The 22,535-nt window shown below is 37.4% G+C and overlaps 5 protein-coding genes across 5 annotated transcripts; 1 reads left to right on the top strand and 4 right to left on the bottom strand.

Moving 5' to 3' along the window:
• The first annotated feature begins 25 nt into the window (after window positions 1-25).
• LOC100632488 (acyl-CoA dehydrogenase family member 10) lies at window positions 26-6,370 on the top strand. The gene is made up of 23 exons (XM_019994492.1): window positions 26-68; window positions 119-756; window positions 842-1,000; window positions 1,096-1,162; window positions 1,288-1,469; window positions 1,574-1,620; window positions 1,745-1,813; window positions 1,871-1,964; window positions 2,013-2,100; window positions 2,170-2,320; window positions 2,366-2,511; window positions 2,719-2,892; window positions 3,088-3,252; window positions 3,297-3,463; window positions 4,158-4,298; window positions 4,384-4,455; window positions 4,689-4,754; window positions 4,848-5,015; window positions 5,096-5,266; window positions 5,323-5,406; window positions 5,583-5,726; window positions 5,774-5,851; window positions 6,010-6,370. Exons 2-23 carry the CDS (start codon window positions 151-153, stop codon window positions 6,145-6,147), a joined length of 3,177 nt encoding a protein of 1,058 aa, XP_019850051.1. The 5' UTR covers window positions 26-68; window positions 119-150; the 3' UTR covers window positions 6,148-6,370.
• Window positions 6,133-10,786, bottom strand: LOC105312122 (neutrophil cytosol factor 1-like). Its single transcript, XM_011404510.2, has 13 exons — window positions 10,504-10,786; window positions 10,342-10,422; window positions 10,194-10,254; window positions 9,980-10,056; window positions 9,553-9,641; window positions 9,452-9,501; window positions 9,004-9,117; window positions 8,790-8,903; window positions 8,369-8,545; window positions 7,639-7,743; window positions 7,400-7,587; window positions 7,256-7,341; window positions 6,133-7,149 (listed from the first exon to the last, which is right to left on the bottom strand). Exons 1-13 carry the CDS (start codon window positions 10,591-10,593, stop codon window positions 6,378-6,380), a joined length of 2,004 nt encoding a protein of 667 aa, XP_011402812.1. The 5' UTR covers window positions 10,594-10,786; the 3' UTR covers window positions 6,133-6,377.
• Window positions 10,787-10,993: 207 nt separating this feature from the next.
• Window positions 10,994-12,730, bottom strand: LOC105312121 (solute carrier family 15 member 4-like). Its single transcript, XM_011404509.2, has one exon. It carries the CDS (start codon window positions 12,715-12,717, stop codon window positions 11,059-11,061), a length of 1,659 nt encoding a protein of 552 aa, XP_011402811.1. The 5' UTR covers window positions 12,718-12,730; the 3' UTR covers window positions 10,994-11,058.
• A 62-nt stretch (window positions 12,731-12,792) lies between these two features.
• LOC105312120 (solute carrier family 15 member 4-like) lies at window positions 12,793-14,523 on the bottom strand. The gene has a single exon (XM_011404508.1). The coding sequence runs from the start codon at window positions 14,521-14,523 to the stop codon at window positions 12,793-12,795; it is 1,731 nt and encodes a 576-aa protein (XP_011402810.1).
• A 116-nt stretch (window positions 14,524-14,639) lies between these two features.
• On the bottom strand, window positions 14,640-19,889 carry LOC109580913 (SH3 and PX domain-containing protein 2A-like). The gene is made up of 17 exons (XM_019994491.1): window positions 19,768-19,889; window positions 19,598-19,681; window positions 19,166-19,479; window positions 18,885-19,025; window positions 18,708-18,789; window positions 18,567-18,647; window positions 18,382-18,454; window positions 18,209-18,297; window positions 18,054-18,145; window positions 17,904-17,962; window positions 17,735-17,851; window positions 17,080-17,538; window positions 16,831-16,920; window positions 15,487-15,640; window positions 15,246-15,342; window positions 15,132-15,181; window positions 14,640-15,083 (listed from the first exon to the last, which is right to left on the bottom strand). The coding sequence occupies exons 1-17, from the start codon at window positions 19,816-19,818 to the stop codon at window positions 14,741-14,743; spliced, it is 2,376 nt and encodes a 791-aa protein (XP_019850050.1). The 5' UTR covers window positions 19,819-19,889; the 3' UTR covers window positions 14,640-14,740.
• Window positions 19,890-22,535: the final 2,646 nt, after the last annotated feature.

Here is a 22,535-nt window from a genome sequence, read left to right as displayed (position 1 = left end):
AGATCAAAATAGTTCAATAATCTAAACACTTCCACCCACTCTCTATTAACAATGGCGTCTTTTTGAAGGTAGGGCCAAATTCCCTTTGCAAAATCATTGCCTTTTATTCAAATCTTAGGGTTATGCATGACGGAGTAACTATTGGACAATATGATCTCGGCTTTTAAGTGGATCCCCTCCATTACTCGAAGTGTAGTAACAATAGCTGTTAGAAGATACACTAGAACTCAATTATTTGAATATAAAAGATGTAGCAGTTATACTTTATCATCCTCCTCCAACCTCTTTTCTTACTCTCGTCACCTCTCGACTCTCAGGGACTCTGCTAAGAAACCCAAAGCAGTTATATTTGACATAGGAGGTGTCGTTATCCCCTCCCCTTTTCCTCTCATTGAGCGATTTGAGAGGAACCACCGGCTACCGATAGGATCCATAAATGCAACAATTAAACATTACGGACACGATGGGGCATTCAAAAAATTGGAGAGAGGGGAGATCACACTTGAGGGATTCTGTGTACCCTTTTCTACCGAGTACTCCGAATTTAATAGTATTATGTTATCCCCGGAAAAGGTATGGGGGCTGGCACGGGGTCTAGGTGGGCTTGACGTTACCTTGAAACCTTTTAAAGAAGTCGTTGGCTTGATGAGTCAGTTGAAGAAGGCCGGGATCAAGGTGGCCATTATAACTAATAATTTCAAATTTGACGACGGGAAAACTGTCCTACCGACTGAGAAATTAGAAGACGTTGATGTTGTACGTTTAAAATATGGTGATTCATTTTTGATGGAATCTTTTCTTTCTTTTCTCTCTCCCCCTTCTCTCCCTCTCTCTCTCCCAGTTTATTCAGTCTTGCATTGAAGGGATAAGTAAACCAGATCCCCTTATATATGAGAGGGCATTAGAGATGTTAGGGACGAAGGGAGAGGAGACTGTCTTTCTTGATGACATAGGTAGCAATCTCAAAGCAGCTGCTAATTTAGGTATCACGACCATCAAGGTACTTAGCTAAAAGAGTGAATGTTCTTTACTTCCAATTATGCTGCATACAGTAAATTTTTATGACAACGTTATCATGCATTTTTTCAATTTTAGGTTGACGATGTTGGTAAAGCTATTAGAGAAGTAGAGGACATTGTGTTTGATACCAGTGCACCTAAAGGTAAGGCAAACCTCTTCAGACATTTGTACACTCCAATCTGGTTTGAACTGGTTTAAAGTTAATGTACAAAATGAGCATCAAGTGTAGAATGGATCTTTCTCATCTCCCCTCTCTCTTTTCTCTAGGTACTTCAGTTCCAAGTCCTAAGCTTCAGTTACCGATTGAGTCCCTCACTCGTTACCTTCAAGAAACTCACGGTCTTTCCCAGGAAGGTCCTCCATTGATAAGGTCGTTTGATCACGGGCAGTCTAATCCGACGTATTACATTGAGTGTGGTGGATCAAAACTTGTACTAAGGAAAAAACCAGTAAGTGTATGTACATGTACATGTACTGTAATGCTAAGTAAGCATTGTACTGTCTCTACTGCTGTGTTGCTTTATATTATTATGAAGCTTTTGTTGTACTTTAGCCTGGAAAGTTGCTACCTTCAGCACATGCAGTGGAAAGAGAATACAGGTAAGGAGAGAAATGGGAGTGCTTAGCATTGTGCTTGAATATTGTATGACTATTATAATGACAGTAATTATGATTATTATGATGTAATGTCTTTTTGTCTTTATTTTTAAAATTTTATTTTTAGGGTTATGAAAGCTGTGAAAGATTACAACGTCCCAGTACCAAATTTGCTGTCATTATGTGAAGATGAAAGGTAGTCCTCTCTCTCTCTCTTTCTTCTCTCCTTTAATCTTTCCTCTCTTCTCCCCAGTATTGTCGGGACTCCATTTTATCTAATGGAATACGTTGAGGGTAGGATATTCAAAGATGCTTCGCTGCCTTCTTTAAAACCTGACGAAAGAAACGTAATCATTCCCGTTTATAGTAAATTTAATTGTATTAGTCAATTTTAGGGGATTTATTCAAGAATGTGCGAGGCATTGGCTTCAATACATAACGTCAGCATAGAAAAGGCTAACCTTTACGACTATGGAAAACAAGGTTTATGTGTATTGAATATATTTTTTCTATTATGTTATTTACCTCTCTCTCTCTTTCTTTCTCTCTCAGGTAATTACGTGCGTAGACAAATCGATCGCTGGTCAAAACAATATCGCTCAAGCATGACCCACGAGATACCAGCAATGGAAGAGCTGTTGCCGTGGTTACAGTCTAACACCCCCGAGAGTGACACAACCACAATTGTTCACGGAGACTTTCGGTGAAAACTTTAAATTATTTATGCGATAATATTTTTCTTTGTTAGGTTGGATAACTTGATATTTTCGGCAGATTCTAGTTCAGTTCTCGGAGTGTTGGATTGGGAGTTGTCTACATTAGGAGATCCTTTATCTGATTTAGCTAATGCTTGCTTGGCTTATCACAGGCCACATGATAATCCTCTTTTTGTTGGTGAGAGAATAAGAATAAAAATAATAGTAACAATACTAAGTAATAATAATAATAATAGCGAGAATAATAAGGATAACAGAAGATAAGAAAACTATTACATATTGTATCACTATTTTAGTTATGTTGTTCTTATTATTATTGTTGTTGTTGTTATTGTTATTATTATTGTTGTTGTTATTGTTGTTATTATTATTATTATTATTTCAGGATTATCTGGTCTTAATCTTTCATCGCTGGGTATTCCGAGTGAGGAAGAGTTTTTAGCTCAATATTGTGAACTGAGAGGAATGTCTTCGATACCAAACTGGTCCTTTTATATGGCATTCACTTTCTTTCGGGTGGCGGCCATTTTACAAGGAGTTTACAAGAGATCATTAACTAGTAAATTAAAATAACAAATATCAAAGATCCACTTTTAATTCAATTTTAGCGTTTTTAATAATTTTAACATTATATAATGAAAGTAGCGCTAACTTATAACTCTAGAAGCACAGTAGTCTTAAATGGCCGCCATGACTTTTGCAGCCTTTTATATTGATGTACATGTACATGTATGTTACAATCTTATTTCTTTAGATCAGTCAAGTGCTGCCAATTCTAAACAAGTTGGTCTAATGGCCGAGAGTTTTGCTGAACAAGGATGGTCCATAGCTTGTGGGGGTAGGGGATCTGGTACAAGCCACTCCCCTTTTAGTGGGCGTCGGTCTTTTTCAACACACTCCTCTTCAGCAGCTACGACAGGTTGGTTACTAATTAATAACTAGCCACACCTACTCTTTCTTTAGATCTACTGGTGAGTAATGTGTCTGGTTTTCCGTCTCATCTCCAAACGCTAAGAGAGAAACTTTTAGATTTTATGGAGACTGAATTTTATCCTAACGAGAGGGTTCTTCAAGAGCACCAGAGTTCTGCCAGCAGGTGGAAACCACATCCTCTAATTGACAAACTCAAAGTGTGTGGAACATATATTAAAGTTGGACCAAAGTCCCTGTACTATAATAGATCTAGTACAGGCAAATTTTGTTAAAATTGAAAAGGAGAGAATTTCCATTTTTATAATTTTATCTGATGCATATACATGTTCTTATGTTGTGTAAAAAGTTTGAACTGATTCCGATAAAATTTAGATTTTTTATGATTTTTTAAAGTTGCTCCAAAATTGAGTAAAAGTCCCTGTACTATAGCACATGGTCTCGGGCCAAATTTCACCAAAAATGAAAAGGAGAGAATTCTTCATTTTAATAATATTTTCTGATGCATATACATGTACTTATGTTGTGTAGAAAGTTTGAACTGATTCCGATCAAAATTAGATTTTTTGCGAATTTTTAAAGTTGCTCCAAAATCGGGCCAAAGTCCCTGTACTATAGTACATGGTCTCGGGCCAAAATTTTGCCAAATTTGACTTAAAGAAAAGTTTTTATTTTTATAATTTTTTCCGATGCATATACATGTTCTTATGTTGTGTAGAAAGTTTGAACTGATTCTAATCAAAATTGGATTTTTTACGAATATTTAAAGTTGCTCAAAATTAAAGTCTATGTACTATTATAGAACAATACAGTGTATTTCATGCCAAAAAAATTTTCTATATCATCATTATTATTATTACTACTCTAAAGTTATAAATGTACTATTATTTTCAGGATAAAGCAAGGCGTATTGGTCTGTGGAATTTGTTTTTGCCAATTGAGACTGATCCCAACTGCTTGTATGGGAGAGGACTGACTAACCTTGAATATGCTCACCTAGCAGAAATAATGGGACAATCTATATTTGCCTCTGAAGTAAAGAGAGAGAGAGAGAGGGAGGGGAGGGAGGGAGAGAGAGAACTATTTAATGTTGGATGTATATATTATTTTTTCTGTGCAGGTTTTCAACTGCAGTCCACCCGATACCGGCAATATGGAAGTACTGGTACGGTATGGAACAGAAGAGCAAAAAGTAACAATTAATTATCATTTCCTTCATTCATCTGAAGTAGCATGTCGCAATTAGAAGCCTGGGGGCATACGTTAATGAAAGACACATAGCCCTTTTTAAAGCATGGGAAATCCCTTGAATTGAAGCCTATGTGAAAATAATAGAAGCCCTGGGTTTTTACATGTACATGATGTATACATGTACATGACATGTATGAGGATATAAATATTATCTTTATTTTATTGTTTTTTTAGTCTCACTGGTTGCTTCCATTACTAAATGGAGACATTAGATCTTGTTTTGCAATGACCGAACCAAATGTTAGTTTAATACCTAAGTATTATTATTATTATCATTATTATTATTGTTGTTGTTGTTGTTTTTGTTGTTGATTCTTTGCTCATCTTATGTAGGTGGCTTCATCTGATGCCACTAATATCCAGTCGTCCATTGTCTGTGACGGTGATCATTATGTTTTAAACGGACACAAGTGGTGGATATCTGGAGCAATGGACCCTCGCTGTGCCATTTGTATATTCATGGGCAAGACGGATCCACAGGGACTGAAACACAAGCAACAGGTAGCAATACATGTTCTAGTATACTCCAGTATATTCTTGTACACTTCAGTATATTCTAGTATATTTTGGTATATTTATAGTCGATGGTTTTGGTTCCCATGGATACTCCAGGTGTACATGTGTTGCGTCCGCTTACCGTATTTGGATATGATGACGCTCCTTCTGGTCATGCTGAGATCATTTTTGAAAATGTTCGAGTTCCGAGAGAAAATTTGCTCCTTGGAGAAGGGCGTGGCTTTGAAATTGCTCAGGTAAGCAGTAATATTTATGATTTTTGTAATTTTAAATCATTGTTTTATTTTTTAAGGGAAGATTAGGCCCTGGAAGGATCCATCATTGTATGAGGTTGATTGGATTAGCTGAACGATCGTTAGAACTAATGAATAAAAGAGTATGGAAAGAGAGAGAGAGGGGGGGAAAGAAATTAGCATAAGGCAAAATTTAAATAATTTTGTAAGGAGCTTAACAGCTCAGGCCTTCTTAATTTAGTATTGTACCTTTTCCCAGTTGAAAATGTTAAGACCAATAAGCTCAAATAGTATTTAAACTTGGTTAATTATCCACCAGGTGCAAAGTAGAGTGGCATTTGGTAAGACACTGAGCCAGTTTGATACTATCATCAGTGACATAGCTCAGTCTAGACTAGAGATAGAGCAGGCCAGACTGTTAACATTAAAAGCAGCTCACAAGATGGATACTGTTGGTAACAAGGTCCGTCTATTGATACATATCCTCATCCTTTTTGCTTGTTTTTGTAGGTAGCACGTAGTGAGATAGCAATGATTAAAGTTGTTGCTCCTAACATAGCACAAAGAGTAATTGACAGGGCGATACAGGTAATGACTATTGTGGTTTATTGGTGGGTGCTTACATTAAAAAATGAGCATTTATTAAAAACATCTTTTTGCTATGTAGAAAGATTGAGCTAACTTCAGATTTTTGATTCAAACATAAGCAACTTTATACCTGTACCCTTTTATAACTATACTATTAGGCACATGGTGCTCTTGGTCTTTCCGAAGACGTTCCTTTGGCACAATTTTTTGCCTGGTCAAGGATCCTGAGGTTTGCCGATGGTCCAGATGAAGTACACAAAACTTCCATTGGGAAGTCGGAATTAAAAAGAAATTAGACATTTTATTGGCATTTTAAAAGAAATAATTATTATTACACAAAAATATCTGTGACGAACAAGACTTGTGCGGATATAAATCTACATAATTATTCATGATAAATGCAATAAAAAAAAAGAAAAGAACATACCAGTCTTGATAAAAATTTTAACAACACAAGACAAATGAGTTAAAATTGACAGTAATGACATCTAAATCTGCTACTTGCAGTTCAATTTGTGGTCGGCTTCTACTTTCGAAGTTCTTCCATCATCTTAGAATCACTTCTTATTGCATCCTTCAGAGCTGCTTTAAGTGTCTCATCTTCAGATGCTAGTATGTATTTCAACATACTATCAACCATTGTTTGGGTAAAAGGATTCGCTCCGCCACTTCCTGCTCGTCCTGGTGGGCTCGAGTCAGAGCTGCTGCGTCTGTTCTGATCAGCCAAAGGTGGCGAGAGGCTTTTAGAATCATCCCTGCGTCTCTGGAATGGGCTTGATCGTGGGGAAAGGTCCTGAGGACTTCTTGGGCTTGGGCTACGTCGTCCAAAAAGCCTCGAGGGGGAGAACCCTCTTTTCTTCTTTCCCTCCTCTTCCTCCTCAACTTCCTCATCAATTGAAGGAGGAGAGAACATTCGAGACTCATCAACTGATGCAGGCTTGTTCTCTGTACCTCTCCATGCTCTGTCTATTTTGCTCTGGCGTGGGCGTGGAGGAGTGTATGGCATCTCAAGCCTATTGCTGTACACTGGCACGTCTTGAGACTGGGACTTTACTCTCGGAGGTTTTGGCGATCGTCTCGAATTTGACGGAGACTCTGAATCAGGTTCACTCACCTTTCTCTCCGGTATTGGTGATTTTCGTGATAGTATCGGTTCGCTTCCCTTGCGTCTTTGTGGACTCTGAGACTTTGAAGGAGTTGGTGATGGTGAATGAGGGGGTGGGGGCTGCTGGTGAGCCTCAGGTTTAGCTGCTCCTTTCGGTTTTCCTGTGCTGAATCTTTTCTTTCTAACGGTTTTCCTGTACAAAAATAAAATATATTACGTGTATATGGTACTTAAAATGTTAACATTTTATCATTGAGTACTACATTGATTAAGATTTATTGATGCACTCCTCCACTTACTGTCTTGGGGCTTGGGCAAAAGATGATATCACTGGGCTTTCTTGTTTCTCTGAGCCACTGTCGATCCCTGAGTCAATAACTGCTGACTAGTTGTGAAAGCAAAAAGAGAAGTGATAACATGCCTTCATATTAAAGTGCTCTTACTTCTTCCGAACCTTCTTCAATCTTTTTGAGGTATGTAGCAGGTGCAACGCCTACTTTTCCCTCACATCTTATCAGCCACCAACCAGTTAGTGACTTTTGGAGGACCTCAACAGTTAGTGAAGGCTCAAATGATATCTCATCCTCTTCCTCTGCTGTATAAGAAGCAACAGTGCGATACTTCTCAATATCTACAATAGAACAGTAAGTATTAATGTTTCAATTGAGAAATGATGGTTTACCTAGTGAGGAGACAGCAATCTCTTCTTCCACTTTGCTATCCACTGGTTCAAGATAGCCACAGGGAACCCACCCCTCCTCGTCATCCTTAGTAACAAACCACCATCCTGTAGAGATAGGAGGGAAAATAAAAGGAAACGATGTTACTAGAAGATACTTTATCATTCGCCAACAAAGACGAGTATCTGAGTTCATGGGTATAAGCGTTGATTTAAGATATGACTGGTCTTATTGTAAATATTTACTCTCTCTCACACACAACAGTTCTATCAAAATAACTTGGCAGGTTTGAATGCGTGAGTACAATTACTAAGGTTTCCAATAGATAATAATTCAATTTGTGAGTAATACAGTATCACAAATATGGTGTTTTCATACTCTATCACTGATAGGATGTGAGATTCTAATTTGTAATTTCATTTCTATTCCCCGACACCCCATGGAATGCTTAATTGATTGAATTATGCTAAGAGTGATAACGACTATAAAGTAAACTTGCATTCCTCATCAAAGTGAAATCAAATGCTTAGGGTCTTCATGTTTTTGCTTGAACAGGAACAATAACTCAACGAGATTATAAATATTTTGAAAAACAGGAAGATTAGCTCACATGAAAGTGCAACTCTAACCTTCTACGTGCTGCTTAAAGCATTTTCTTCCAATGGAATTCAATAACGATTACCACGCAAGCACAGCACAATTGCATAACATCCAATTACCATTACTCCTCACCGTCTTCCAGTTTGTCCAATACGGTAATAATCTCTCCTTCTTCAAAGTTGATCTGTCCAGGGCCCTGAGCCTTGTATGCATCAATGGCCATATACTCCTGTGCTTCTATCTCTAAGCTAACAGGACTAGTGGAACTGCTGCTGGACGGGGTGCTCTCAGGATCTTTCTTGGTAAAACCTGTAGAAGCAATACAATAGATGGTTATTATAGCGATATTGTGCAAAGTGAGGTGCTAGCTTAGTAGTCAACTCTATTTGAGTGATGATTAAGTAACTAAGGAAGTTGCTTGCTTGATATAATTATAAGACAATGTAGACTAGACATTGGCATTATACTCTTGGCAGGACATAATTTAATGCTGAGCAAAGGCAAAGCTTCTAAAGTACATTTGCTTCCATAGAAAATAGTTGTAATAGCATACCTTCTGGAGGTCCTATCATTCCAAGGCAGTCCTCAATGTCATCACCCTTTGTCTTCTTAAGGTAGGATTCAGGTATCCAGCCAATCTTTCCTTTTCGCTCTACAAGGCACCATCCTGTTGTTCAGAAATTAATATAATTATTGTGAACATTAATGATTTAAGTATTGTGACATCCTTTTTCCTAGTATGCGTGATTGTTCATGTATCTGTATACCTGAGGGGTCTTTGTTCATCACTATCACTTGGTCTCCACTGTCAGCTGTTAACTGACTCTCTTTCTCTCCCTTGAAATCAGCAATGACACAGTATTCTTCCCAAGTGCTGTTACCTACAATTACATAAAATTATAGTTTATGTACATGCACAGTCATTGTTGCAACATCTAATCTTAGCTACTGAAGGATATTGAAATAGATATACAGCGTGTTTACTCAAGCATGTAAATGTATAGATATTTTGATAATAGTTCCCATTCCCAATATATAAGCAATTTTTCCTTTGATGTAAAGCTAGGGAAGACAAACAAAGTATAGGAGTGTCTCTTCACTATCGATAAAATCAAACATAATTAGATAATAACTTTATAATTGTTTGTAACACAAGAAGATTGCAACAGGATAAGTTCATACCCCTCAATTCTCACGAAGAGATCATGTTCTTACCTAATGGCCTTTTCTGAGGATGGAGGGAAGCTGGTCGGCTCAAACGTAACCTATAAAATTATCAAAAATAAATTTAGTTTTCCCCTTAATTTCCCTCTCACTTTGCTTGCTTCCTGTCTCCAACCTTTGGCAGAAAGAAACTGACCACATGCTTTGATCTTGAAATGCTCTCATCCATCCTTATGATTGACTGTATGTAATAGAGCAAGAAAAAGAATAACAATGCTATCATAGGAAAAAAGGCAAAGATAACATGCAACTTAAAATAAACAATAGATTGCACTTCAAGAAAAAGTTCAACATTCTGCAATAAAAAAACACAAGCAGATATAAAATGATCCTAAAACTGATGTGTTATAGTAATTTGAAAAAGCAACTCCTATATGCCTCACACTTTAAGCATTATAACAAAACATGCCACTAGTTCTATTACAATAGCTAATTATTTTAGTAATTTAAGTGGGAGTTTGTTGTACAAGCATTATCATGCATAAAATTTCTAGTTTTGTTACTATGAGATTTCTTTACCTGGCAGTATTGGTTCAGTGCTTCCAGCCGTGCTTCTGCAACACTCTCGACATGACTACGACCAAGAAACTTTCTCTCTAGAATGAGTCATGAGTGTGTGAGTGTGTTTGTTTGTGTATATATGCATACCATGATTGGGAATAGGTGTGTGCAAAGTGTGTGTGTAGAGACAAATGGAAATCAAATAAATTGTTTCATGCTGATTCTCGTTTACTTGGCAGAGTAGGGAGTGAGCGACGATTGGGACTCTCATGAAAAACAATTTTCAAAGTTTCCTGCAGAAGATAAATATCAGAATGAATTCAAAGTGTATATGAAGCACAATTAGTGCTTCGTTTGCACTTGTAATGTTATTGTCTAACCTGGAGTGTGAAGAAGTCACTGTATCTTCGAAGTACCTCAAACCTCTCATCATTGTCCCATGTCACGTCGATGACAAATACCTAAAAACATAAATGCATTCTTAAATAATTAATATACTGTACAAAGCATGCTAGGAGTTGCATTAGTAACAATTATCTTACGTAGTGCTTGCTTGGATTTCTTCTCTTTTCATAGCCAGTGACAACAACGTGGTTAACAGCGGACTTGGGCCCGTCTCTATTGCGAGGCATGTTCTTTTAGTTTACACAAGTTGGTCAAAATATGCTCCAGAAATAAGCTATCCTTTGCTTTGTATACAAAAGTAATAGATGAGACTGTTTAATGTCTAATCTAATTTTATCTACACTCTGTCTAGTTTTTAGAAGCAAACAACAGCTCTGAAGATGCTGCCCCTAGCGAGAAGCTCCTGATTTTATGGTTTATGCATAGCTAGCTCCTCCCTTCCTTTATACAGGAAATCCTATCTATAGTCTATTATCTATATAAGGAGTCTGTTTACTATAGATTGTGGTGAGCTCTTTATAGCAATCTGTATGTCTGATAGTCAATGGTGATCTATTTACACACAGGTGCACATGCTAAGCACATGCTCTGATGCTACTACAGCTTAGACTGCTCAGCTGCATCAGCTTTAAATTGTCTTCTGTTCGATAAAATAATTCTCGTTAATTCATAATTATCATTACAGTGCTGACCTAATTAGAAATATGGTATTCATCAGAAAGTTGTTTGTAATATTCGTCACGTCTATCCAATCCTTTGACGACATACTCTTCAATAATGTTTTGTTCATTAATGGCAGCATACTCATCTCTCTCTCTCCTCTTGTATCTAGAAGCAGTCAATGCATACAATGGGAGCAATAGAATCATTGCCACTACCCTAAAACTAACTGCATAGAATTGACAATCAATTACATTGACTGATAGCAGCATCCCAACCGGTATCTTAAAGCTCGTCAAAAAGAACCAAAGGCCAATGAGAAATCCTTGCATTAGTCTTGGGGCTTGAGCAAGAATGAATTCAATTGCAGTTAGACACACAAAGAGAAATGCAATTCCATTGAAGATTTGAGGGATGAAGATTACTTGATAAGGAAAGAGTTCAAAGTTAAAGTCTTGAGTGTGCAAACTATAATTCCATAAACAGATTGAGTCATTATTAATCAAACTACACCTATCGCAGGAGGTCAGGGCATGAACTTCCACCGAGAGTACAATTTCTATGACTTGAAGAAGTATAACTGACAGTAATGCAAACACCAATCCAAAGAACATCCTCTTAAGCAATGATGGCATGTACTTCTTGACATGTTTCCTCATACAACAGTGATATAATGGTATCAATATTAATATTGTGAAGGTTGTGCACGTGAATGGCATAACATTGAAGTAATCAAATGCAACATCAGCTTTTAGATTAAGTGCAGTTTTTATTTCTCTCATGTGAGAGCTTGTGGCTACAGTTGCATCAATGAAGAAGTATCCACTCACACTAAGCATGACTAGTAATACACGAAAGAATGTCTTTGTATCCTCAACTTCTTCCGTTGTAAAAGGACCTCCGAATCTTTCCTTGGCAAAATCAAGTCTAGTGGGAGATTCAACTCCATATGTAAAAGCACTTCTGAACTCAAAACGTGAAGCCTTGTGATGCCAGGAGTACCGGAGAACCTTTGCTAAGTGTTTGAGTGGGTTTCGACCTGCAGGTTCGTTTACTAGCTTATGTCTTAAGAGGGTGATTCCTACGACCCCAATAGCCCAACAGAAAACCTGGACTACACAAACTATTAGTAAGGTCAGTCTGACTGCTTTGTCCAACGAAGTAAAAATGTACAGAAATAAAAATATCAGGTTTGCTTCGCCGTGTCCAATAAAAATAGCCCAGAAATACCAATGAACGAATGAGCTTAGCTCGTTTGAGGAAGCTCCTGGCATTTGATCGGTTGCAAATTGAACAGCATTAGAGGAAAAGAGTGCAACCCCAGTCTGTATCATACCTAATGGTAGCACCATCCCAGCCATTACAAAAGGCCAGGTTGCTGTTTGACCGTAGTAGCTCAGAAAAGAAGCAATTGTTAATATAGCTGTGCCTATAACATTGAAGTACATGGCAGCATACATTGTATTGAATCTCGTCCAGTATATGTCTGCCAGTAGGCCAGTGATGGGGTAGAGAATGAATCCAATAAACTGAACGAGATCAAGTGTCGTGTTAAACCAGAATCCATTTTCTGGTGCCTCCTGTTTAATGATGTAATTAAAAAGGTACCCAGCACAACTGTAGACAGTCAATTGGTTGATGAGTATTGTCCAAAGAATTACAATCAGAACTCCATTGGAAAAAGAGAACATGACACCCCCTAACAAGCCCCACCCATGAAAAAAATCTGCATTAAAAATAATAGACAACCAGATCAAATATAATATTTAGTATGTTACTAATGGAGTATCATCATTTGACAGCTCTTCGTAATACTTGTCACGTCTGTCCAAGGCTCTTATGCAATATTCTTCAATAATATTTTGTTGGTTAATCGTAGCATACTCATCTCTTTCTCTTCTCTTGTATTTTGCAGCAGTTATGGTGTATATTGGCAGAAATAGAACCATTGCTCCAATTCTAAATGCAACAGTATAAAACTGACAATCAATTGCTTCAATGGACATTATTATTCCAATTGATATTTTAACACAAGCCCCAGCATGCCAAATTCCTATTAAAAAACCTTGCATGAGTCTTGGTGCCTGTGCTAGTATAAATTCTATTCCTGTTACAAATACAAGAAGAAAAGCTATTCCATTGGCAACCTGTACAATGATTACAATCTGATAAGGTAATAATGCTGTATTGAAGCTCAGAGTTGTAGTGGTGTTTTCTAATAACGAAATCTCTTGGCATGTTGAATCATTCTTCATCAATTCACAACGACTGCAAGTAGTTAAATGTTGCACTTTGACAGACAGCACAATTTCTATTACTTGCAATATGATTGCACCAACCAGTGCAAACATAAGGCCAATGAACATTCGTTTCAGCATGGAAGGCATCTTTATACACCGTTGTAAACAACACTGGTAGACTGGAATGAAAAACAATATAGTTAGCAATGAACCAGTAAATGACATCATAGTCAAATAGTCAAAAGCTCCATCTGCAGTCAAACCTAAGGTATTTCTTAGCTCCTGCATGTGTATATTTGTTGCAATAGTTTCATCCACCAAATAGAATCCAATTAAACTTAACAGTACTATAAGTACACGAAAAAAAGTTTTTGTATCCTCAACTTCTTCAGTTGTGTAAGGGCCTCCAAATCTCTGTTTAGCAAAATCAAGTCGACTAGGGGTTTCAACTCCATATGTAAAAGCACTCCGATGATCAAAGCGTGAAGTTTTGTGATGCCAAGAGTACTTCAAAACTTTTGCCAGGTCCTTTATTGGGTTACGACCAGCAGGCTCATTGACTAATTTTTGCTTTAATAAAGCTATTGCGATTATTCCAAACAGAAGACAGAAAGCTTGAACGACACATATGATAATAATTGACAAATACACTGCCATTCTGAGTGAAGTAAACAGATCGAGTACTAGTAGCAACAAGCTACCTTCCCCTTGTCCGAAAAAAATAGCCCACACGTACCAATAAACCAGTGCACTTAAGTTATCAGAAGATGCTCCTGGCATTTGATCAGTTGCAAATTGAATAGCATTGGACGAAAACAAAGCAACACCAAATTGTAGACTGCCCAAAGGCAAAACAATCCCAAACAGTATAAAAGTCCATGTAGTAATCTGGCCATAGTAGACTAAAAAAGAAGCAATGGTCAGTGCAATAGTTCCGAGCATATTAAAAAACAGCCCAGCATACATTGTGTTGTACCTGGTCCAATATATGTCAGCCAATAGCCCAGTGACTGGATAAAGAAGAAATCCAACAAATTGTATTAAGCTAAGAGCGATATTAAACCAGAAAGTGTTCACTGGGTCCTTCTCTTTAATGATAAAACTGAACAAATATCCAGCACTGCTGTATATTGACAACTGGTTGACTAGTACAGTCCACAGTATGACTATTAGCCCACCTTTTGAATGAATTAAACAAGAAGCGCGACATAAAGACTTCAAATATCTACTGATCTCGGCCGCCCGAGTCTCCGCCATAATACCGGTAACTGATGTAGACTATAAATTAATAATAAACAGCTCATAAATAAAAAAATAGATTATATACGTCATCAACTCATCATTTGTAATTGTCATTTTGACATTTGATTGAATTCAGGTGAATTACCTAACTGGGTGAATTTAAAAAACATTGTCTATTTTTTAGTTTTTGTTATTATATTTTCATTTTCATTGTCAGTTATTTTTATTTTTGTCAATTATCATTTTCATTATCAAAAACAACATGAGAGCTTCTAGGACGAGGCTCAGCAACAAGTTTAGCTGGTCTTTTCAAAGGTCCAGTGCTAGCAGTGTCTCTATTGATATTGTCCCCTTCTCCACTGGAAGCTGTCGTTTTCGTCACTTCTTCTTGTTTTTGACTAGTAGATTTTTTCCTAGAGCCAACCCGTAAATTACTCAACCACCAGTCCTTGAATGATTGACGTCTTTTATTGAGTCCACCATCAGCAACTTGCAAGGTTGAGTCTTTCTCGGCATTCGCTGCCGGCTTTTCCTCCTCATTTAAAGTCTCCAAGAATGTCTTTGATTTTTCTTTCCTTTAGAAAGCAAGATAACAAGATGACGCTATAAATGTGTGTCCATACCTTCTTGGAGGAGGATTTTTTATTCCAGACATAGAATAACTAAGAGACGCCTAAAGAAATGAACATGGAATCATGATGATCATAAATTGCATGTAAAAGCTAGCTTCTTCTTACATGCAATGATGATGGAGATAGTGACTCTTCTACCACTGCTAGTTCATCAAATGCTTTTAATATTACAGCTGGTATGTATCCCTCTTTTCTCTTGTATCTACGCAAAACAAATTATCATAAATAGTTAAATATTATACAGCTATCAACAGTGACATATATTACAAAACACTACAAAATTATGAAGGGACAACCATTAAAAAATATATACGCATGTATATACTTCACATTCAAAAGCTCTTACTTTACTTTCCACCAGCCAGTGAGGGATTTCTCTGTCACTTGAACTCTTACTCCCATTGGAATCGAGAGCTCATCTTCAGCTTCAGCATTGTAGTTCTGAACTGTTGTGTACAGCTGACCAGGGGCATTAGGAATTAGCAAGGAAGACATCAGCTCTGTAGAATATAAGTATACACGTATTTGTATCAGGATCACAAAAATTGACAATTCTCTCTTAGCAATTTTAATGAAATACCCTATACATGGGGGTACATGGTCTTTGGCAAGATTTTCAAGCAATTTAAAAAATTTATGAAATAATCTAAAATTTCTACATAGCATTAAGGGCATCAATATGTATCATTCAGAGCCAATTTTTGGAAAATACCATAGGCTATAGTCTTGGGTACTTTCAGATTTTCAATGTTTTTTTAATGGCCGTAACTTGAAAAATTGAAGTCAGAATCTGCTCAAACTTTCTACACAGCATAAGGACATTGATATGTATCAGACAATGTAATAAAAATTTGGGGTATTTTGGAGCCATTTTTTGGAAAAAACCATGGACTATAGCCTTGGGTACTTTTCAGATTTTTGACATTTTCTTAAAATGGCCGTAACTTTAAAAATTGAAGTCGGAATGAGCTCAAACTTTCTACACAGCATAAGGACATTAATATGTATCAGAAAATGTAATAAAAATTGGGGGTGATTTCGCAGCCATTTTTTGAAAAAAACCATGGACTATAGCCTTGGGTACTTTTCAGATTTTTGGCGTTTTCTTAAAATGGCCGTAACTTGAAAAATTGAAGTCGGAATGAGCTCAAACTTTCTACACAGCATAAGGACATTAATATGTATCAGAAAATGTAATAAAAATTGGGGGTGATTTCGCAGCCATTTTTTGAAAAAAATCATGGACTATAGCCTTGGGTACTTTTCAGATTTTTGGCGTTTTCTTAAAATGGCCGTAACTTGAAAAATTGAAGTCGGAATGAGCTCAAACTTTATACACAGCATAAGGACATTGATATATATCAGAAAATGTAATAAAAATTTGGGGTGATTTTGCAGCCATTTTTTGAAAAAAACCATGGACTATAGCCTTGGGTATTTTTCAGAATTTTGGCGTTTTTTTAAAATGGCCGTAACTTGAAAAATTGAAGTTGGAATGAGCTCAAACTTTCTACACAGCATAAGGACATTAATATGTATCAGAAAATGTAATAAAAATTTGGGGTGATTTTGGAGCCATTTTTTGGAAAAAACCATGGACTATAGCCTTGGGTACTTTTCAGATTTTGCCCCATTTTTTTAAACAAAGCATTTTAGTCAAAATCACACAGAGCACTATAGTAGCACTTACCATCTTCAATAGGCTCTTCCTCCGAACAAGGCAATAGATAAGTTGAGGGAACCCATCCACCTTCATTGTTGTATGTAGCAAACCACCAACCTATAAAATAAAGCATAAAATAAAATCGTGCAATTTATTTTGCATCACTTTAACGTTATAAACCAATTATTAAAAACCACATAATATTAACAAGAGTGGATAAGGAATTTTATCATTTTATTACAACAAAACATTGATTATCATCAAAGTATGACCTACCATCTTCACATTTCTCTATAACAGAGAGTACAGCTCCTCTTGGAAAACTCAACTGGTTACTTTCACTGCTCTGGTAGTCTTCAGTAGCAACATGCATGAACACTGAGACTGGGACTTCAATCTCAAATGTTTGTGAATCAAGGATTGTTGGATTGGAAGTCACAGCATTAGCAGATTCATCCTCAGTCTTTATCGCATCAGATTCATTCCAAGTCTCAATGACATCATATTCATTCTGAGTCTCAGACTCATTCCGAGTCTTAGTATCAGACTTATTCCTGGTATCAGTCTGAGTCTCAGACTCCAAGTTAAGCGTATGCGGTCTCAAGGAGCCGATGAATCCCAGTATTTCTCTAGTTTCTACCGGGCTGGTTACTCCTCTGTCTCCAATTTGACGTAAAAACGAAGCTGGCACATATCCACATTCATCTCCATTATCATTGTACACAAACCACCACCCTAGTGTAATAATATTAATAATAAATAAATAATATAAATAATGATTTACATAATCACTAGATCTAATCTTACACATCGCTCACTATAATTATCAATCTACACATCACTTTAGTTATCTTTAGTCATTTTAGTGGCTCAAATATCATATACTATCATGCAATAAAATTAATGAGTAAGGTATAATTTCCTGACATACCAGAGTCATCTTTTTTCACTACTCTATATCTCATGTCTGCCTTCATTGGTATCTGGTCCTTTGCGTCTTTGGAAGGCATGAAATCAGCCGTGGCTACATAAATACCTAACGACTTTCCTAAAGAGAGAAAAATGGCAAAGTATTAAGAAATATAATTTAAATAAACAACCTTCAGGGACAAGGGGATAAACTGATAGCTCTAGTGAATGCCTCTTAGGTCTTTCAAGCCTGTGAAGAAAAAGCATGAGTAAATGATTTATTGGGTTAAAGAACTTCAAATATAAATTAAGTATTATAAATATTAAATAAAATGTCATACGATTCAAGCTGTGAGTCTCCTGGTTTGGCGCTAAAAAAGTCTCTCACAAAAGTAGACCGAGCCAACTTTTTTGGCAACCCCAGGAGAATAGTCTACAAAAAATACAGTCAAAAAAATAATACTTATTATTATTTTTTTAAAATTATTTTACATACGGTGCAGTAATCAGTGATCAATTGCAATCTTGACTCTACAATTGTTTTCTTACTGGTAGCACCAAGAATGGCAAGAACATTATCAGCAGCTAATAGAACAAAAAAACACAATTAACTTAAACTAACAACACAGCGCTCTGATTACAATGCTTCATTAGGTCCATTTCCCTTACTTGGTAATGATGGAATTATCCTCTCAGACTTGTTCTTGCCAGCCTCTTCAGGGAAAAGGAGCAAGAGTGTGTTCTGTAAACAATAAGAGCTTACTACTGCACAACAGTGGAGGAGTAATGTACTATAATCAGTACATTATATTTTACAAATTATCTATTGCAGGTCTACATGCATGAGTAGGTACTTGAAATGTAAAGAATTCGCTATAGCCACGATAAATTTCGAACCGCCTTTTGTCAGACCAGGTCAGCGTTATCGAAAACACCTGCAGTGAAGCTCAAAATGAAACTACACGCATACAATTAAAAGCCCAAGGGAAACTGACAAATTTTCCATTTTGTTCTGTAAAGCTGACACTCTCTACATCAATAACATAAGCATTTTCAATTTCTTTTTGTGCTAATGGCCTACAAAATAAACATTGTAAGCAAAGCATGTTTAGACACTTAAAGACTCAAATTTATACAAAGGCCGAGTGCTGCTCTGTCTACATAAGCCTCACCTAAACTCCACTCCTCTTGGTAAAATCCCCAAAGCACTGGCCTCTACTTCTGTTGCATAGCCGTAGTTTCCGAGCTTTGCTAGAGCAAAGGACAGCTCTGTCTCTAATGTATTAACTCTTTGTTGGCTCTCCATTGCTGCCCTGTATAGATTCAAGCATACATGATACTAATAATACTAACTATCTTACATATATGTATGTACATGCATGCAGCAAAAGGAGAGAAATAAGGAGGAAGAGGAGATGTGATAGATAAGGAGTGATTTAGTTCTACAAATTACCTCTTCCATTCTGACAATTCGTCAAGTAGACTATCATTTTCTTCCTTCAACTCATTCTTCTCTTGTAGTATAACGAGTAGGTCTTTCTTATAAAATCTTGGCTCTTCTTTACCGGCAGTCGCCATCTTTTCAGTTTCGACTTCATCTTTCATCACTTCTGAGCTTGCTCCAACAACCTCCTTTATTCCCTCAGTCTTCAAGTCTCCATTTTCTCTAATTTTTTTTTGTTGTTTGTCCCCAGTTGGATATGACTCTTCTTCTTTGTCATGTAACGAAGGGAAAGAATGTCTTTTAAATAAGTCACTAAAAAGTATCTGTCATCAAATAAAAAAAGAAAAGAAATAGGTAATTAAAAAAATAAGAAGGAAAGAGTGAGGGGTGGAGGCCCAAGAGAAAAGTACCAAAGATACATATATGTGTATATAGCATTACTTGTTTGTTGGTTTGTCCGATGTCAACTGTTAAAAGCGATCCTGAAAGCATATCCTTAAGAATGTCATTCTCAGTCTGTAATTTCTTTGAAAATGAAATATTTGTATCACAATTACACACACAATAAAGAATAGATACAGTGTACATACAATAATATCAGAGTAATTCACCTGGGTGTACTCCACCAACTGTCTAGTCTCTTGATAGATAGTGTCATTCATTTTCTTGTTCAATAAAGCAGCATGCTCCAGCCCAACTGATGAATATGCATCTTTAGCTCATGTGATCCAAATAGTAGAGTAAATCTACCGTTTATAATGACAGACTGTGTTTGTTTAGTACACTGCAAGGTATAGTAAGGTCCCAACTATCTGTACAATGTTATCATTGTTATTCTTAAAAAGGATATACACAGTATGATAATAATACATGTATGGATGTCACAGTGAGGACTATAGTACAACTTTGACTAACTATAAACAGTTTATTATTATTATCATTATTATAGTTACACAATCAATGGATGTGTCAATACATGAAAGCTACTAGTGTCATTATTCACTGAGTGCAGCATTGCTTCATAATTTATGCTGGTTCTCATGGAGTAACTTGTTCTTTGCTCTTTTCTGGAAATTAAGAAATGCAGTGGATAAGTCTGATGGAGTCGTAGCCTGATCTGCTTGTTCCCCTTCTTTTTGCGGTGATTTCAAATGTCTCTTGTAGCCCATACTATGGGAACTATTACCTTCAGTCTTTGAATATAGCGGAGAAAGAGATCTGTGTCTCGGCGAAGTTGTTGGCTGTCGGGTTCTTTCAGACGGTAAAGAGGAATAATCAAAAGCGGACAGAGGACGCTGGTAATAAATAGATGAATTAAAAGAGGTGTGGTCACTTTGAGAAATATGGGTGTGGTCGGTAGCTGATAGTGGACGTTCGTACGTTGGTGACGAGGGTAATGGAACATGGTCACAAGCAGAGGCGCTGTTCTCGTTGCTATGAAGAGGAGAAGAGGGAGATGAGAGAGAGTTGGGATGAGTAGATGAAGAAAAATGGGCTGGAGAAAGAGAGTGTCTCCTTAAAGATGGGTTACTGTCGTATAACATTTCTCTTTCTAAAGGAGAGAGTGAGCGATGTTGATCCGCATAAAAAGAAACCCTCTCCTTTTCTAGCAGAGAGAGAGAACGGAAGCTGCCCCTTTTAATAGAGCCCTGTCCATCTCTTGCGACATTATCAACTGGCGAAAGAGAATTGGACCTTTCGGAGTACTTTCGGGGATAATAGCTACCCACTTTGTTTGAATAATCGGGTGAGAGAGACCGATGCCTTTGAAGCTGAACCTGATCCGGCGGGACTGTCATTAGGGACTTCAATTGTGTATCATTTATAAGAGATCCTGCCATATAACCAGCTGGGACGTGAGAAGCAAGACTACCAGAGTAGGTCCGAGTGTCTTCATCGATGTTATCTGTTTCAGTAACAGGCTCTGGACTCGGAGGGCTCCCATTATTTTGAATTTGTGATGGCTTTAATGAAACTGATTCTATCGCATCCTCCAGTGATACGTCTTCTAAAGATAGAGAACCAGACATAGCAGTAGTTTGGCTTCCAACTGGAAGAGAGTGACGCAAACTAGTCTCTTTCGTAATAAAACTAGTCTCGTCCATACTGCCAGTACTGAAGCGGGTTTCGCCAGCCCAAGCATGGCCAGGTTCTTCAGCCATCATTAGTTTTGGCTTTGATATCAGTTTGAGTTCTTCGTTGAAACTTGATTCGTCGGAAATTGCAGCAACAATGATTTCGGGACTCTCCGGTCTCTCGTATGCATCGGGACTGAAACTTTCATTCTCAGGAACCAGGCTTGGAGAATCGAGAGTGGATTTGTGCTCATCGGTAATCCTAAGGTGAGGTATTGGGTTAACCTTAGGACTGAGTCTGAAAGCAGTTTTAGGACTGGGAATGAAATTACAAGACTTGACAGTATTGGAATCAGTCCTCGTGATTCGGGACTCAGAATCCACAGGTACAGGAATGGGTTTTTCAATTACAGACTCCGAAACATGAGGAGACGATAATCTCCTTTTGACCTCAGGGCTTGTCTTGACTATAGTTGGCAGTGTAAAAGGCATCAAACTACCTTCATGATCATCATGATCATCTTCCTCCTCTCCACTATCATGTTTATTCTCATCTTCCATCTCTCCATCATCGTCATCATCTTCTTCAGAGTCTGAATGACTGCTAAAAACCGTTCCTTGCTTTTTATAAAAAGTGTTTTGAGCCCCCAGCCTTCGCACTGCTCCTCCTTTTCTTTTATCATCCTCTTTATCAATGGTCTCTCGAAAGCCGACATCCGGAGAAAACTTTACATTCCCCAGTGTTTTAAACTGTTTTAGGCTACTCAGTCTCCTCCTACCAGAGGCAGCGAGGCTTACATTAGCCATGTCTTCATCATCGCTCATAACATCATTATCTCTCTCCTCCTCTTCTTCGCTTATTTCTTTGTTAATGAGTCGGGGAGATGCTTTTAAACGTTCAGACACTGCACTAAGAAAAGAGACTGAATTTGTATCTGAAATACCCTCGTCTACTGCCATTGGAGTTGGGCTTTTTGAGGATGAGATTTTACGATAAAACCTCAGAGGTATCGGACTGGGACTTCGATACAAGGGCGATACATCGGATATTTTTCGAGGGGCCGAGAGCTGATTAGAATGACGGCCAAACTGTGGGGTCCGGTCCATATCAAATAAATTAAATTTAAATGAGCGGTCGAATTCCGGGCTCGTGGGGGCGGAGAGAGAGACTCTTCGTTTATCATGACGGACGTACATTGGAATGGGAGAGAGCGGCTTTCTTAATAATGGCGGGACCCTATCTCTCTCTAAGCTTCTCTCCTCCCTTTTCTCTTCTTTCTCTTCCTCAATCTTGTTGGTATTTC

Source organism: Amphimedon queenslandica, unplaced genomic scaffold (genome assembly GCF_000090795.2).
Source record: "Amphimedon queenslandica unplaced genomic scaffold, v1.1 AMPQUscaffold_13471, whole genome shotgun sequence".
In the NCBI taxonomy this organism is placed as follows: domain Eukaryota; kingdom Metazoa; phylum Porifera; class Demospongiae; order Haplosclerida; family Niphatidae; genus Amphimedon; species Amphimedon queenslandica.
Note: the sequence above shows the minus strand (reverse complement) of the source record. Positions and strands in the feature narration are given on the sequence as shown.

What these genes read in the sequence shown, in the direction of transcription:
- LOC105312122 (XM_011404510.2), bottom strand. Translation starts at nt 10,593, where the DNA reads ATGCCTCGCAATAGAGACGGGCCCAAGTCCGCTGTTAACCACGTTGTT. An exon ending in CTCACTCCCTACTCTGCCAA is followed by an intron (nt 10,057 to 10,193) that starts GTAAACGAGAAT and finishes GACTCATTCTAG; the next exon opens with AGAGAAAGTTTCTTGGTCGT. An exon ending in TTTGCCCAAGCCCCAAGACA is followed by an intron (nt 7,150 to 7,255) that starts GTAAGTGGAGGA and finishes ATTTTTGTACAG; the next exon opens with GAAAACCGTTAGAAAGAAAA.
- LOC105312121 (XM_011404509.2), bottom strand. Translation starts at nt 12,717, where the DNA reads ATGTTCTCTTTTTCCAATGGAGTTCTGATTGTAATTCTTTGGACAATA.
- LOC100632488 (XM_019994492.1), top strand. Translation starts at nt 151, where the DNA reads ATGATCTCGGCTTTTAAGTGGATCCCCTCCATTACTCGAAGTGTAGTA. An exon ending in TTACAAGAGATCATTAACTA is followed by an intron (nt 2,893 to 3,087) that starts GTAAATTAAAAT and finishes TTATTTCTTTAG; the next exon opens with ATCAGTCAAGTGCTGCCAAT. An exon ending in TAGAACTAATGAATAAAAGA is followed by an intron (nt 5,407 to 5,582) that starts GTATGGAAAGAG and finishes ATTATCCACCAG; the next exon opens with GTGCAAAGTAGAGTGGCATT.
- LOC105312120 (XM_011404508.1), bottom strand. Translation starts at nt 14,523, where the DNA reads ATGGCGGAGACTCGGGCGGCCGAGATCAGTAGATATTTGAAGTCTTTA.
- LOC109580913 (XM_019994491.1), bottom strand. Translation starts at nt 19,818, where the DNA reads ATGAATGACACTATCTATCAAGAGACTAGACAGTTGGTGGAGTACACC. An exon ending in AGTTGGTGGAGTACACCCAG is followed by an intron (nt 19,682 to 19,767) that starts GTGAATTACTCT and finishes TCATTTTCAAAG; the next exon opens with AAATTACAGACTGAGAATGA. An exon ending in TATCTCCATCATCATTGCAT is followed by an intron (nt 15,182 to 15,245) that starts GTAAGAAGAAGC and finishes TCATTTCTTTAG; the next exon opens with GCGTCTCTTAGTTATTCTAT.